The sequence below is a fragment of the Solanum lycopersicum genome, chromosome 5 (genome assembly GCF_036512215.1).
Source record: "Solanum lycopersicum chromosome 5, SLM_r2.1".
Taxonomy (NCBI): domain Eukaryota; kingdom Viridiplantae; phylum Streptophyta; class Magnoliopsida; order Solanales; family Solanaceae; genus Solanum; species Solanum lycopersicum.
In genome coordinates this window covers 29,134,225-29,147,879 of record NC_090804.1, presented here as the reverse complement: position 1 = coordinate 29,147,879, position 13,655 = coordinate 29,134,225, and the positions used below count along the sequence as shown (strand labels likewise).

Here is a 13,655-nt window from a genome sequence, read left to right as displayed (position 1 = left end):
CAAGCTAGAAGCATTAGCTCACCCTGAATTTCCGGTGTAGTAAGACTGGCTTGAATTACTGTTGAGTCGAAGGCGACGGCACGTTTGCTGCACTCCACAAATAAACAAGAAGAAAACATAAAAGTAGGGGTCAGTACAAAACACGGGTACTGAGTAGATATCATCGACCAACTCAAAATAGAAAACAGTATATATCAGATAATATCATAAAATCAACTAATATCCTTAGCATGCAGCATTTACAATTCCCATAGCCCTTGGTTACAACACCAAGCTCATCAATGAGGACTCACGCCTCCTCATCATACTCATTTGGGAATTAGGTTCATTAGATTGAATATATTAACATCTTTCAAGATTCTTTATCTTTATTCCCCTCGTGTCGGTACATGACACTTCGATCCTCATACACTATCCTGGTACCGGAACGTGGCACCCGATCCATATTCTATCCTGGTGTCGGAACGTGACACCCGATCCATATTCTATCCTGGTACCGGAACGTGGCACCCGATCCATATTCTATCCTGGTGTCGGAACGTGACACTCCGATCCTCATATACTATCCTGGTACCGGAATGTGGCACCCGATCCATATTCTATCCTGGTGTCGGAACGTGACACCCGATCCATATTCTATCCTGGTACCGGAACGTGGCACCCGATCCATATTCTATCCTGGTCTCGGAACGTGACACTCCGATCCTCATATACTATCCTGGTACCGGAACGTGGCACCCGATCCATATTCTATCCTGGTGTCGGAACGTGACTCCCGATCCATATTCTATCCTGGTACCGGAACGTGGCACCCGATCCATATTCTATCCTAGTGTCGGAACGTGAAACTCCGATCCTCATATACTATCCTGGTACCGGAACGTGGTACCCGATCCCCTAATCTCACTACTTTCATTCATCAAGCCTTCTTTTATACCAAGGCATCATCATTAACAAAGTAGATTAGGGTTTGTTTTCAAGATTTGGGATTTAATAGCTTCATCATGCTTATTTATACATAATTACATAATCACATCATTCATGCAAGCATACAATTAAGCATATAGAAGGTTCACAATACTACTAACACATATCATTCGCTATTAAGAGTTTACTACGAATAGCATGAAAACCATAACCTACCTCCACCGAAGATTAGTGATCAAGCAAGCAAATTTTCTCCAAAGCTTTGTGTTTCCCCTTCTCGATCGTCTCTCTCTCTATCGATTCCCTTCTCTCTCTTTCTGTTCTTTCTACTTTTCTTATTCAAACCCTCTTTCTTTTACCCTAATTAGCATATAATTAAGAAGAAAAGATGGCAATAATAACCCACTAATTAACTTAAGGTTACCTCTTTTAACCCCCAAGTAATTAGACTTATTAACATAAACCCACTAACTTTATAATTAAAGCCGGAATAGTCCAAAACGCCCCTTAAATTACTTAACAGAAATCCGACCCAGACTGGAATTGCGCAGTCTGTGACGACCCGTCGCGCCTGCGACGGTCCGTCCTGCTGCCCGTCACAGAGTTCAGAGACTCAATTTCTCTGAAGGGTCTGTGACGGTCCGTTACACCTGTGACGGTCCGTCCTGCCATTTCGTCACGAAGTTCACAGAGTCAATTTTCAGTACCCAATTTCAGATTTTCTAAGTGTTTTTGAAACGAGACCCTGCGACGGTCCGTCGTGCCCATGACGGTCCGTCGTGGGGTCCGTCGTTTCTGCCAGTTTCTCCAAAATTGAAGTCTGCTGCTCAAAACGACTAAACAGGTCGTTACATTATTATCATTATTATTATTATTATTATTTACATTATTGTTATTATTATTATTATTATTATTATTATTATTATTGTTATTATTATTATTATTGTTATCATTATTTTTATTACTATTATTATAATTATTATTATTATTATTATTATTGTTATTATTATTATTATTATTATTATCATTATTATTATTATTATTGTTATTGTTATTATTATTATTACTATTATTATTATCATTATTATTATTTAATATTTTATTATTATTATTATTATAATAATAATAATAATTATTATTATTATTATTATTATTTTGGTATCTAACTCTTTATTAATTACCGAGAAACCTTACAAAACAAGCAGCTAACACAGCATGCTTTAACCAAATGAACAACTCAATTACACAACTCTAAACTATAACCTCAAACCTTTCTATGCTTAATTGACATTGGTAAGTCTATTGGGAAATCTAGCTATAGTTACATAAGCTATCCTCTTAACAACTTCATCAATCAAGCTACTCTTCTCTTCAAAAATTCTCTTGTTTCTTTCACTCCACAACCCATAGACTCCTTCTGCAAGTACCCCTTTGAAAACTTGAGCTCTAACAGTCTTCCCTTTCCCATTTTTAACACACCATTGAATAAATTCAGTCCAAGACTTAGGCATGTTACTATGAACATTAATCCACCTTAGTAACCTCTCCCATATTGCTTCAGCATAGTGACATTGGATGAACAAATGCTCCATACTCTCTTCTGCCCTTTTGCACATTACACAGTCTCTATCAAGTGTCATTCCCCATTTGGTCAGTCTATCCACTGTTGCTAGCTTCCTGTTCATCAGTATCCATAATGTAAAACCAGCTTTTGGCCTTGCTGCATTTTTAAAAATTAAGCATCTCCATTCAGGTTTGATCTTCTCCCCTCTAAGATAGTCATAAATGTACTTGATCACCCCTTTTCTTTGTCTTGGATGACACTGATCCACTATGTGTTTGGCATTCATAATTTTCCTGATCATCCAGCTAGCTTGATCTCTCTTTTGCCATTCACTTTGATCTTTTAAGTAGTAGGTATGAATCCATTTAATCCATTACTTGTCTTCTTTGTTTGCCAAGTCCCAACAGAGTTTAGCTACTGCTGCTCTATTCCATATTTCCATATTTATCAACCCCATGCCACCTTCACTTTTAGGCCTGCAAACTTGTTCCCATGCTATTAAAGCCTTCTTAGTAACATGTCCAGCCCCTGACCACAAGTAGCTTCTACACAACCCCTCAATCAGCTTGATTATCTTAGCTGGAAAGATGAAAAATTGTGCCCAATAGGATTGAACACCAAATAACACTGTCTGCACCAGTTGAGCTCTCCATGTATAAGATAGTTTCCTAGCTGTCCAAGAATTGATTCTTGCCATTATTCTATCAATAAGTGGATGCCATTGCAGAAACTGACATTTTTTTAGTTGATAAAGGAACTCCCAGATATTTGAAAGGCAATTCTTCCATGTTCTATCCCAGCTGCTGTACTATCTGTTGTCTCACTTCTCTTTATACACCTCCACAGTATATTGAACTCTTGTTAAGGTTAGCCTGCAGCCCTGAATCTTGGGAAAAATGAGAGAAACATGATTGAATGGCTTTGATAGACTCAAGATCACCTCTAGCAAACAATAACAGGTCATCTGCAAAACATAGATGAGTAACATCAAGCTTTGAACACTTAGGATGATACTTGAACTGTTTGTCATCTCTAAGTCCTTTAAGGGTCCTACTTAGATACTCCATTGCTATAGCAAATAGAAAAGGAGACATTGGATCTCCTTGTCTTAACCCTTTAGCTGCTTCAAAACTTTGTGAAACCTAACCATTAACTACTATAGAGTAGTTCACAGTTTTGACACATTTTATTACCCATTGCACAAACATCTCAGGAAATCCTAAACCATACATTACTTGCTCTAAAAAGGTCCATTCTACTGTATCATAAGCCTTCTGCAAATCAATCTTCAGCATGCACCTAGGAGAGATATGTTTCCTAGTATAGGCCCTAACCAGCTCATGAGCAAGCACTATATTATCAGAGATTTTCCTTCCTGGGCTAACACTTTGAATTACTCCATGCAGTCTATTAGTTAAGATTTTGGAGATGATCTTATAAACCACAGTACAACAAGCTATTGGCCTGTATTCTTTCACTGATTTAGGATTCTGAACTTTTGGGATAAGAGACACTAGAGTACAATTAAAAGCCTTGTATAGTTTGCCTTTTGTGAAAAAACTCTGCACAGCTTCAATGATATCGTTTTTAATGACCTGCCATGTATACTTAAAGAAGTAGGCATTGTACCCATCTACACCTGGAGCCTTATCATTCCCAATTGATTTCAAACCTTCATATATCTCCTGTTCTGTAACCTCAGCACAAAGATGTATCCTCTGCAGCTTTGTTAGTGTAGGCCCTCTCTTCATCACTTGAGCATTAATGCCTGGTAGATTGTCTGTTGAGGTTCCCATAAGACTCTTGTAAAAACTCACAAACTCCTCATGAATATCACTCTAATCATATAGCATTTTACCCTTCAAGGACATAATATTCCTTATTTGTTTCTTTTTAGTTCTCTCCTTTATAACTGAGTTGAAGAATTTGTTGTTGGCATCCCCTAATTGAATCCATTTTATTCTTGCTTTCTGCCTCAAAGCACTTTCTTCAATCATTGACCATTTTTCCAGCTTGATTAATAGTTCTTTTTCCATCCCAACCAGCTCATCAGTAACCTTCTCTTTAAGCTGATCTTGGACATTTGCAATTTCCACTCTAGCCATCTCAATCTGTTTCCCAACATATTTAAACTCTTTGTTATTCAACTGAGTTAAAACTAGTTGAAGGTTCTTCAATTTCCACCACACTTGTTTCATTTTGCTATTCCCATAATCTTTTCTCCATACTTCCTCTACCTTATCCATGAAGCTGTCATGTTCAATCCATACATTAAAAAATTTAAAGCCGACTTTCCCATACTGGTGAGCTTTTTGAAGTGTCATCATCATAGGTCTATGATCAGATATATTTGGATTCCCATACTCAGTAATGACATGTCCCCATTTATCCATCCATTCATCATTCCCAAATACTCTATCAATTCTACTTGCAATTCTATCTTCTCCACACTGTTTATTATTCCAAGTATAATAGTTCCCTTTCCATTGTAGTTCAGTAATCTCCATATCTCTCACACAGTCACCAAAGTCTTGTATTTCATTCCTAGTAACTTGCCCTCCATTTAACCTATCCTTAGTAGAGAGAATAGCATTAAAATCCCCTGCAATGAGCCAAGGCTGAGTGACACCTTGTGAGATTGTTTTCATTTCCTGCCATAAACTTTTTCTCTGCTCCACAGTATTAAAACCATACACTATAGTTACTATAAACTGATAATTTTTGCTCCTGTCATTAACTTGACAATGCAGTAATTGAGCTGAACTTGTAATCATCCTAACCTCATACCAATTATCATCCCATACCATCCAGATTCTTCCATTAGGACTAGAATTATAGTTATTAATCATCTTCCACCCAGGCACTATACCATTAAGAACTGTTTTCATATTTTTCTCTTTAAACCTTGTTTGAATTAATCCTGCCATACTAACTTTATTTTGAAGCAACAACAGCTTGATCTCCTTCTGCTTATACCTCTTATTCATGCCTCTCACATTCCAGAAAAACCACTTCATCAACAAGTCTTTGGGACTCCACCTCTATCAATAGTAAGTGAAGTCATTTTCTTATGCATGAGACTCTCAAAGCCATTCCTTGTTGGTATAGCTTTCAACATTGGAAAATTTGCCAAACTCAGGTCCAGCTGTCCATCAACATTAGTCTGGCTATCATTCTTTGGTGTTTGTTGATCTAACTTCTGCACTATCTCCTGTTCCTTCTCTTGTTGTTCTTCCTGTGGTCTTCTATTGGGCTCTTGCCTTTGTTCCTCCACCTTTTCTTGCTCTGTTGATTGAATAATTGGACCTTTATATTGCCAGGTTTGAGTTACTTTTTTCCAAGGCCTTCTTCTCTTTGGTATCTCTTATTTGGCTGCTTGTTCCATCTTACACACATGCCCTATCTTCTGGCACTTATCACAGTATTGAGGCCTCCATTCCAGCTCCACATCTTGCATAAAGGTCTTCCCATTTGGATCCACTACTGTTATCTTCTGAGGTATAGCTTTTGTGACATTCACTTCCACAAGCATTCTAGCATATGATATTCTAGTTTGCTTAGTGGTGCACTCATCAGCAAATAGGGGGACTCCTATAGCACTTGCAATCCTGCTCAACGATCCCACACCCCAGCAGTTTAGAGGCAATTTTGGGAAGTTCACCCATAATGGCATCTCTGTTAGGAATTCATTTCCTAGATCAAACTCAGGATATTGGCCTTGTTCAAGTTGCTTTTAAACCTCTTACTTTAAGAGGTCTACCGGAAAGCTTTATAGCAGCTTTAAGAGATGGTAGAAACCAAAATTGGAAGAAGTCTCTAATAGGGACGGTGCAAACCAGCTTGGCCTATGACCCTGTTTATTTTAATGCTTATCCTAATTTGCAGATATCTTTAAGTGATGAAAACTCTTTAAATACTTTAATATTAAGTATTAAATTACATGGCTATGATTATTTACCTGGAACTGAAGTTATATGTATTTGTTATAGAATCTATTATAAACCACTCTATACTTTAAATCCTATGTGTAAAATTATGGATCTAAAAAATGAGACTATTTTAATAGAAACTAATTTTAGTAGATCTAAAGTTATTACTAGACGACCTATTAAATGGGATTAAATTGATTTTCCTAAAGAATTGATTATAGAAGAAGCCGTTGCTCCTAGAAATAATATGAATTTTGATATTTTTGATATTGAACAGGCTCCTGATGGAACGGTAAAAATAAAATTTACGGATCAAAACCTGTTAATGAGCTATACCGATAATATCGGATTGCAGACAAGAATGCCTAGATCTAATTATTCTTATATTTCTCCAGCTGATTATGTGGTTAACATACCCTCCAGAGCTTCTACATCTCAAATAAGAGATGAAGAAAACTCTAGATCTTCTACCTTTGATATAAAGGAAAATGAACGAATTGATAATATCAAAATAGAAAATCATATTGTTACTCCTGATATGGATGAACCCACTCTCTCTGAGATGAATTTTCCAAATGGTTTTGATGGATCAAAAAGACAGACTTGATTTTAGACCGGGATCTCCGGTAAGAGAAAAGATTTCAAATGAATTCTTTGAACCTAAATGGAAACTTTTTAGAGAATGGTTCTTTAAAAATTTTGATAAAAACCAAAGGACATTTTTACAAGATGATTTTTATAATAATCTTTCTCAAGCCAATAAGATTATTGCTTTTATTCCTTGGTTTATGACTAAATATATTTATAAATATATTTGTATGCTTGAAAGAGATTACAAACTGACTGATGAGTCTATTACTAAATCAATCTTGCCTCCCCAACAGTCTTTTCAAATTGAAAAAAATAATAAAATTGTTCATTTTACAGCTTTTGCAGAATTATTTAATGATGATACTGCTTTAATAACTGCTAAACATGTTAAAATTCTTATACAACAAAATAATTATACAAATGTTTATATGAGCATTTTAGGAGAACATATTCTTTCTTTACATGATAAAATCAATCATATCTGTTCTACTATTGAAAAATCTAAAGCCTCTGATAAAGGCAAAGAAAAAGCTTCTGCAAGTATCGAGCCTCCACCTGAAATCAAAGATTTTAAATTATCAAAACTTGATAATATTGAGAGATGGCTTGAAGAGAAATATAAAAAAGATCTAGAACTTAGTCCTCTTAATATAGGGGGAAATGATAATAATACTTCTAAAAAGAGTGATACTCTTGATGAGATTAATAAAATCTCAGAAAAACATGCTAGAAAACCGGTCCAAAGGATGTACTATTATCCTAGACCAACTCCTCAAGATATACTCTTGGAAGAACAATAATTTATTGTGTCTAATAGTTTCAGTGGTACTGAGATTTACGAATGGAATATTGATGGTTTCACTGATAGACAAATTTATACACTGGCTCATAGAATTCTTATGTATAGCACTATATGCAAAGCTAATAAGAATTCAGAACAAAATACAGCAAGTATGGTTATTGCTGGATTTACAGGACAATTAAAAGGATGGTGGGATAATTATCTGACAGAAGAACAGAGGATGACAATTCTGAATGTCGTAAAACAAGAAAATGGTAATCCAACTCCAAATATAGTTTATACACTAGTTCTAACCATCATAGAGCATTTCTCTGGAAGATGGTCAGATAATAGTGAGACAATTAGGACTATTTTACAAAATCTTAAGTGTAGATCTCTCACTAATTGGAGATGGTACAAGGACACATTTCTGTCTAGAGTAACGGAATTACCAGAATGTAATAGTTCTCATTGGAAATCCAAATTCAAAGATGGACTTCCAAACTTATTCGCTGAAAGAATTAAGAAAGTTCTTAGAGGGAATGAGGTTAATATTAAGTATGAGGATTATACTTATGGAAAGCTTATTAGCGCTGTAGTCCAAGAAGGGCTAGCTTTATGCAATGAAACACAGATGAATCAACAAATTAAGAGGTATCATATAAATGAAAAACAGCAATTAGGAGAATTCTGTGAACAATTTGCTATTGATATGCCAGAATCCTCAAAAAGATCCTCTAAAAAGAAGAAAGATAAGGACTATACAGACAGGCCTTATAAATCTCATAGGAAAAAGAAACGTTTGGATAAACGTGAGAAAAGGAAACCCAGTAGATCTGATAAAAAATCTTTTAAGCATAATTCGGATGCTTGCTACAAATGTGGAAGGGTAGGCCACTATGCCAGAGATTGTAAGGTAAAGGACAAAATTAAGAGTCTTAATTTGGATGATAATATCAAGGATTCATTGTGTAAAATCCTGTTAAACTCTTCACCTGAGGGATCAGGCCCTGATGATAGTGGGGGAGAAAAATCTTATACTAGTGAGGATTTAAGGGTTCTTCATGATGAAAGTTATATCTCTTCATCAGATAGAGAATGTACGCCTTGTAAGAAGGGAGAAACTTGTGAAGATGAGCAGAATACAGATGAGTTTTATAAACTCTATTCTCAATTCAAAGATCTTAATATCAATGTTATAAGCAGTGATGATTGGATTGAGATGATCAAACTAATAGATGATCCTATAATAAGATCTCAAATTATTGACAAAATGGGAAGCACTTCGACTAATAAAGAAGAGTCTCCTAGAAAAGAAGTTCAGACCGAGAATACTACTTATACAATGGCTGAATTAAAGAGACAACTTCATAAGAGGTCTCAAAGGAATAATATTCCAACTACAATTCAAGATTTATCTGAAGAGGTTAATAACCTTAAGAAAGAAATTAATGATTTAAAAAATGAGAATATTATTCTTGATAAAAGAATCACATTTGTTGAGAATATTAATAGTACTCAAAAAGATAAGCAGGATGCTGATGATTCTTTCAATTCTCTTAATAATTTAACTCCTGAAGATTTTACAGAAGAAAATAAAGAATCTTTTCTAAAAACTATTGAGTTAATTACAGCTCATAAACCTCTTGCAAAAATTTCTATAGTCATTGATTATAATTTGAAAAAAGATTTTATTGCTCTTATTGATAGTGGAGCTGATTTAAATTGTATCCAAGAAGGATTAATCCCTTCAAAATATTTCAAAAAGACTACTCATATTTTAAGAAATGCTAGTGGTCACAAAATGTATATTGATTATAAAATTCCTAAAGCTTATATTTGTACGAATAATGTTTGTATCCCTGAAAGTTTTGTTTTAATAAAAAACATTTCAAATGAAATTATTCTTGGAATGCCTTTCTTTTGGAAAATCTATCCAATTACTTCTTGGGATCATACTGGTATTACTGGGAATTTTGAAGGAAAAAGGATTAGGATTGATTTTATATCTCCACCTTATTCCAAATTCATAAATGAAGTTAAAGATTTAATTTCTTTAAAAAACAAACAAATAGGCTTTTTGAAAAATGAAATTTGTAGTATTACTATTGAAAAGACTTTACAAAATCCAAAATTACAAGATAAAATTGAATATTTAAAAAATCAATTTTCTTTACAAATTTGTGGTGATCACCCGAATGTTTTCTGGGAAAGAAAAAAAATATATTGTTAGTCTCCCATATGAAGAAGATTTCAAAGAAGATTATATTCCTACTAAGGCAAGACCTTGCCAAATGAATTCAGATTACTTAGAATTATGTAAGAATGAGATTAATAGTCTCTTACAAAAAGGTTTAATAAGACCTTCAAAGTCACCATGGTCTTGTACGGCTTTTTATGTTAATAAACATGCAGAACAAGAAAGAGGAGTTCTTAGACTCGTTATAAATTATAAACCTCTAAATAAAGATTTAAAATGGATCAGATATCCTATTCCGAATAAAAAGGATTTACTAAATCGTCTTCTATTGGCAGATTCAAATATTTGAAGCTGATAAATATAAAACAGCTTTTAATGTACCCATGGGACAGTATGAATGGAATGTTATGCCATTTGGTTTAAAAAATGCCCCATCGGAATTTCAAAAGATTATGAATGATATTTTCAATCCTTTTAGCAATTTTATAATTGTGTATATAGATGATATTTTAGTATTTTCTAAAAATTTAGAAACCCATTTCAAACATCTTGATTTATTTAAGAAAATCATTATTCAAAATGGTCTGGTTATATCAAAACCAAAAATGCATCTTTTCCAAACCACTGTTAGATTTTTGGGACATTATATCGAGAAAGGAAAAATCATTCCTATTCAAAGAAGCATAGAATTTGCATCCAAATTCCCTAATATCATTACAGATAAAACACAGCTTCAAAGATTTTTGGGAAGCTTAAATTATATTTCTCCTTTTATAAAGGACTGGGCAAAAGATGCTGCCCCATTATATGAAAGACTTAAAAAAAATGCTAAGCCGTGGACAGATGATCATAAGAAAGCTGTCCAACAGATTAAAAGCAAGGTTAATAACCTTCCATGTCTTGTTCTAGCTAATCCCAGTTGGAATAAAATTGTTGAAACAGATGCCTCCTATATAGGCTATGGTGGGATTTTAAAACAAATCTCCCTAGATGATAATAAGGAATATCTAATACAATTTTATTCAGGAAAATGGAATAATAGCCAAAAAAATTATGCTACCATAGCCAAAGAAATCTTGGCTATTGTAAAAAGTGTTCTAAAATTCCAAGGAGACCTTTATAATCAAAAGTTTATCATAAAAACTGATTGTCAAGCTGCTAGATTCATTTTTAATAAGGATGTAAAACATGATGTTTCTAAACAAATGTTTGCTAGATGGCAGGCCTTATTAGCACCTTTTGATTTTGAAATACTTTATAAAAAAGGAATAGATAATAGTCTTCCTGATTTTTTGACTAGAGAATATCTAATCAAATGATTCTCTTTTGCAGCATGATGAGGCCATCTTGGCCCTCTTCTTCTAATAGAGGAAGGGGAAGAGGACGAGGAGGGAGGACAAATAATAATGTCCTAGCTCAAATCAGAAATCAAAAGCTTATAGCAGCAAATATCACAAGAACACCAGCTAGCACATCCACTGGCATATCAGGGATAGAAGCAAGCAATCCAATATATCAAGAATTTATGGATTTTATAAAATCCAGGCAACAAGAACAACCATCATACTCCGCTGTGGCTAATGAAGAGGTCGTTGAAAATATTGAAGTTTATGACCAAAATGATTTGGATGAAACAATACTAATTTTAGACCAAAGAGATCTGCAATGGAAAGATGAACCTTGGCAAATCATGACCAGGTACTTTGATACAGCATCATACGCTGTCCCGACTTATAAATTCAGAATGCATTATGAGATTATACTCTCATCCATGGGATCAGCTGAATTCCAACATTTTTACCCAGCAAATACTAGGAAAGTTTATAACTTTTCTAAGATGATCATAAAAAAGATAGTTACTCCAGAAGAATGGGGAACTAGTACAATGAGGGAGAGAGAATATACTCACCCAGAACAGTAAACAGCAGTAAGATTTAATTACTGGGATTATGTTGAAATCTTTAATAAAGCTCTATTATATGAGAATGCTAATAAAAAACATTCATGGTTCATTAAGATTTGCTCTAATAATTTTAAGCAAAACATCCCAAATTGGTTTTGTAAATGGTGGACTTTATATGGCCCAACAACAAATATTCTTCCTGAAAATTATAAGCTGTTATATGCAGAATGGGTGGATATATCCCCCAAGATCCTACAATTACAAAAAGATGATATTTATTTTAAAGGAATTTCAATAATGTATTTCTTTATAGAATTTTCAATCCCGTGGATAATGAAATGGACCATTGAGGTCCAAACAGATGGGCAAGAATTTCCTTGCTTAAAAAGGAAATTTCATACAAAGTTTTGGAGTAAATTACTCCACAAAAATCCAGAAGGACAACTACATGGACAGGAGATAATAGACTCCATTAAAAGTTCTATTGAAAAAGGTAATAACCAGATTGGTTCTTCAACAGATAGGGAAGATACTAGTCCCTTTAAGCAAATATGCAGGAAAATCCAAATGAAGGGAGGAGTCATATCTAAGTCTGAGATTCTAGCTTCTTATATGGAGGAAGTAAAAAGAGATTTAATGAAGCATCTAGGGAAAAGTATCCCGAAAAATGCTACAGATAATATGTCAGTTTCCACATCAAATGAAGATGGATTGTCTAGCTGGAGAATTCCAGGACGAAGACGAAATGGACGTCGAAGAATTCCTGCAACAATTCAGCAGTCAAATGGAAGAATCTTCCAGTTCAAAAAATGACAAAGGCAAAGGAATAGCAAAAGAATAAAAGGTCAAAAAGATAATAATTAATTAACTTTTATAAAAGTAGTAGGTCCCAATGTCGACCATTATTATTACGTATGATGTAAGCGCTTAAGTCATATATTTTGTTATTTTCTGAGATCCTTCTCTATAAAAGGATCCTTCTTTTTTAGTGAGAGGCAGGCATTAGCCCCCAGCATATTTCTCTCTTTTAAGTTTATATCTTTTGTAAGTTTTTGTAGTGTGAAATAAAATCTTCAGCAGTTGTGCATAAAAGATAATCGTAAGGTATATTATTTTATATCTGTTAATTTTAAATTTATTTACCTTGTTGTTTGCTTACGCCTAAATAATAGGCTAAACTTTTACTGACGGATTCATATCGTCCTAAACTATGAACAAGATGGTAAGTCTTGAACTGTTCCGATGTTTCTAAGGTCGAAATAGTACAGTTTAAAGATGAAAAATCTTGGCTTTGCCGGAGTTCCTGTTTAGGCCCATGTGAAGCCGTTGAGTGAGGCGTTGTTTGGGCTATGTTGGAACCGCAAAAGATTTTTCGTCCCTAAAACTGCACAATTCGTAAATGATCCTGTAGTTACATTGAAGCGATTCTTGATGAAGCATTTGGTTCCATATGCTTAAATTGGCAGTGCGGACTACCGCCAGCCAGTTCCGAGTTACAATGGTATCAAGTCTTGAACTGTTCTGATGTTTCTAAGGTCGAAATAGTACAGTTTAAAGATGAAAAATATTGGCTTTGCCGGAGTTCCTGTTTAGGCCCATGTGAAGCCGTTGAGTGAGGCGTTGTTTGGGCTATGTTGGAACCGTAAAAGATTTTTCGTCCCTAAAACTGCACAATTCGTAAATGATCCTGTAGTTACATTGAAGCGATTCTGGATGAAGCATTTGGTTCCATATGCTTAAATTGGCAGTGCGGACTACCG

General features: G+C 34.5%; 3 protein-coding genes and 1 long non-coding RNA gene across 4 annotated transcripts in view; 1 reads left to right on the top strand and 3 right to left on the bottom strand.

Moving 5' to 3' along the window:
* Nucleotides 1–2,207: 2,207 nt before the first annotated feature.
* Nucleotides 2,208–2,777, bottom strand: LOC101259935 (uncharacterized). Its single transcript, XM_004239516.2, has one exon. The coding sequence runs from the start codon at nt 2,775–2,777 to the stop codon at nt 2,208–2,210; it is 570 nt and encodes a 189-aa protein (XP_004239564.2).
* A 1,552-nt stretch (nt 2,778–4,329) lies between these two features.
* LOC138348745 (uncharacterized) lies at nt 4,330–5,478 on the bottom strand. Its single transcript, XM_069298320.1, has one exon. It carries the CDS (start codon nt 5,476–5,478, stop codon nt 4,330–4,332), a length of 1,149 nt encoding a protein of 382 aa, XP_069154421.1.
* A 29-nt stretch (nt 5,479–5,507) lies between these two features.
* LOC138348744 (uncharacterized) lies at nt 5,508–6,164 on the bottom strand. The gene is made up of 2 exons (XM_069298319.1): nt 5,882–6,164; nt 5,508–5,797 (listed from the first exon to the last, which is right to left on the bottom strand). Exons 1-2 carry the CDS (start codon nt 6,162–6,164, stop codon nt 5,508–5,510), a joined length of 573 nt encoding a protein of 190 aa, XP_069154420.1.
* Nucleotides 6,165–12,494: 6,330 nt separating this feature from the next.
* LOC138348408 (uncharacterized) overlaps nt 12,495–13,655 on the top strand; it is a 3,512-nt gene continuing 2,351 nt past the window's right edge. Inside the window, exon 1 of the long non-coding RNA XR_011221012.1 lies at nt 12,495–12,999. This is a non-coding gene — a long non-coding RNA (uncharacterized lncRNA). The remainder of the gene's footprint in view (nt 13,000–13,655) is intronic.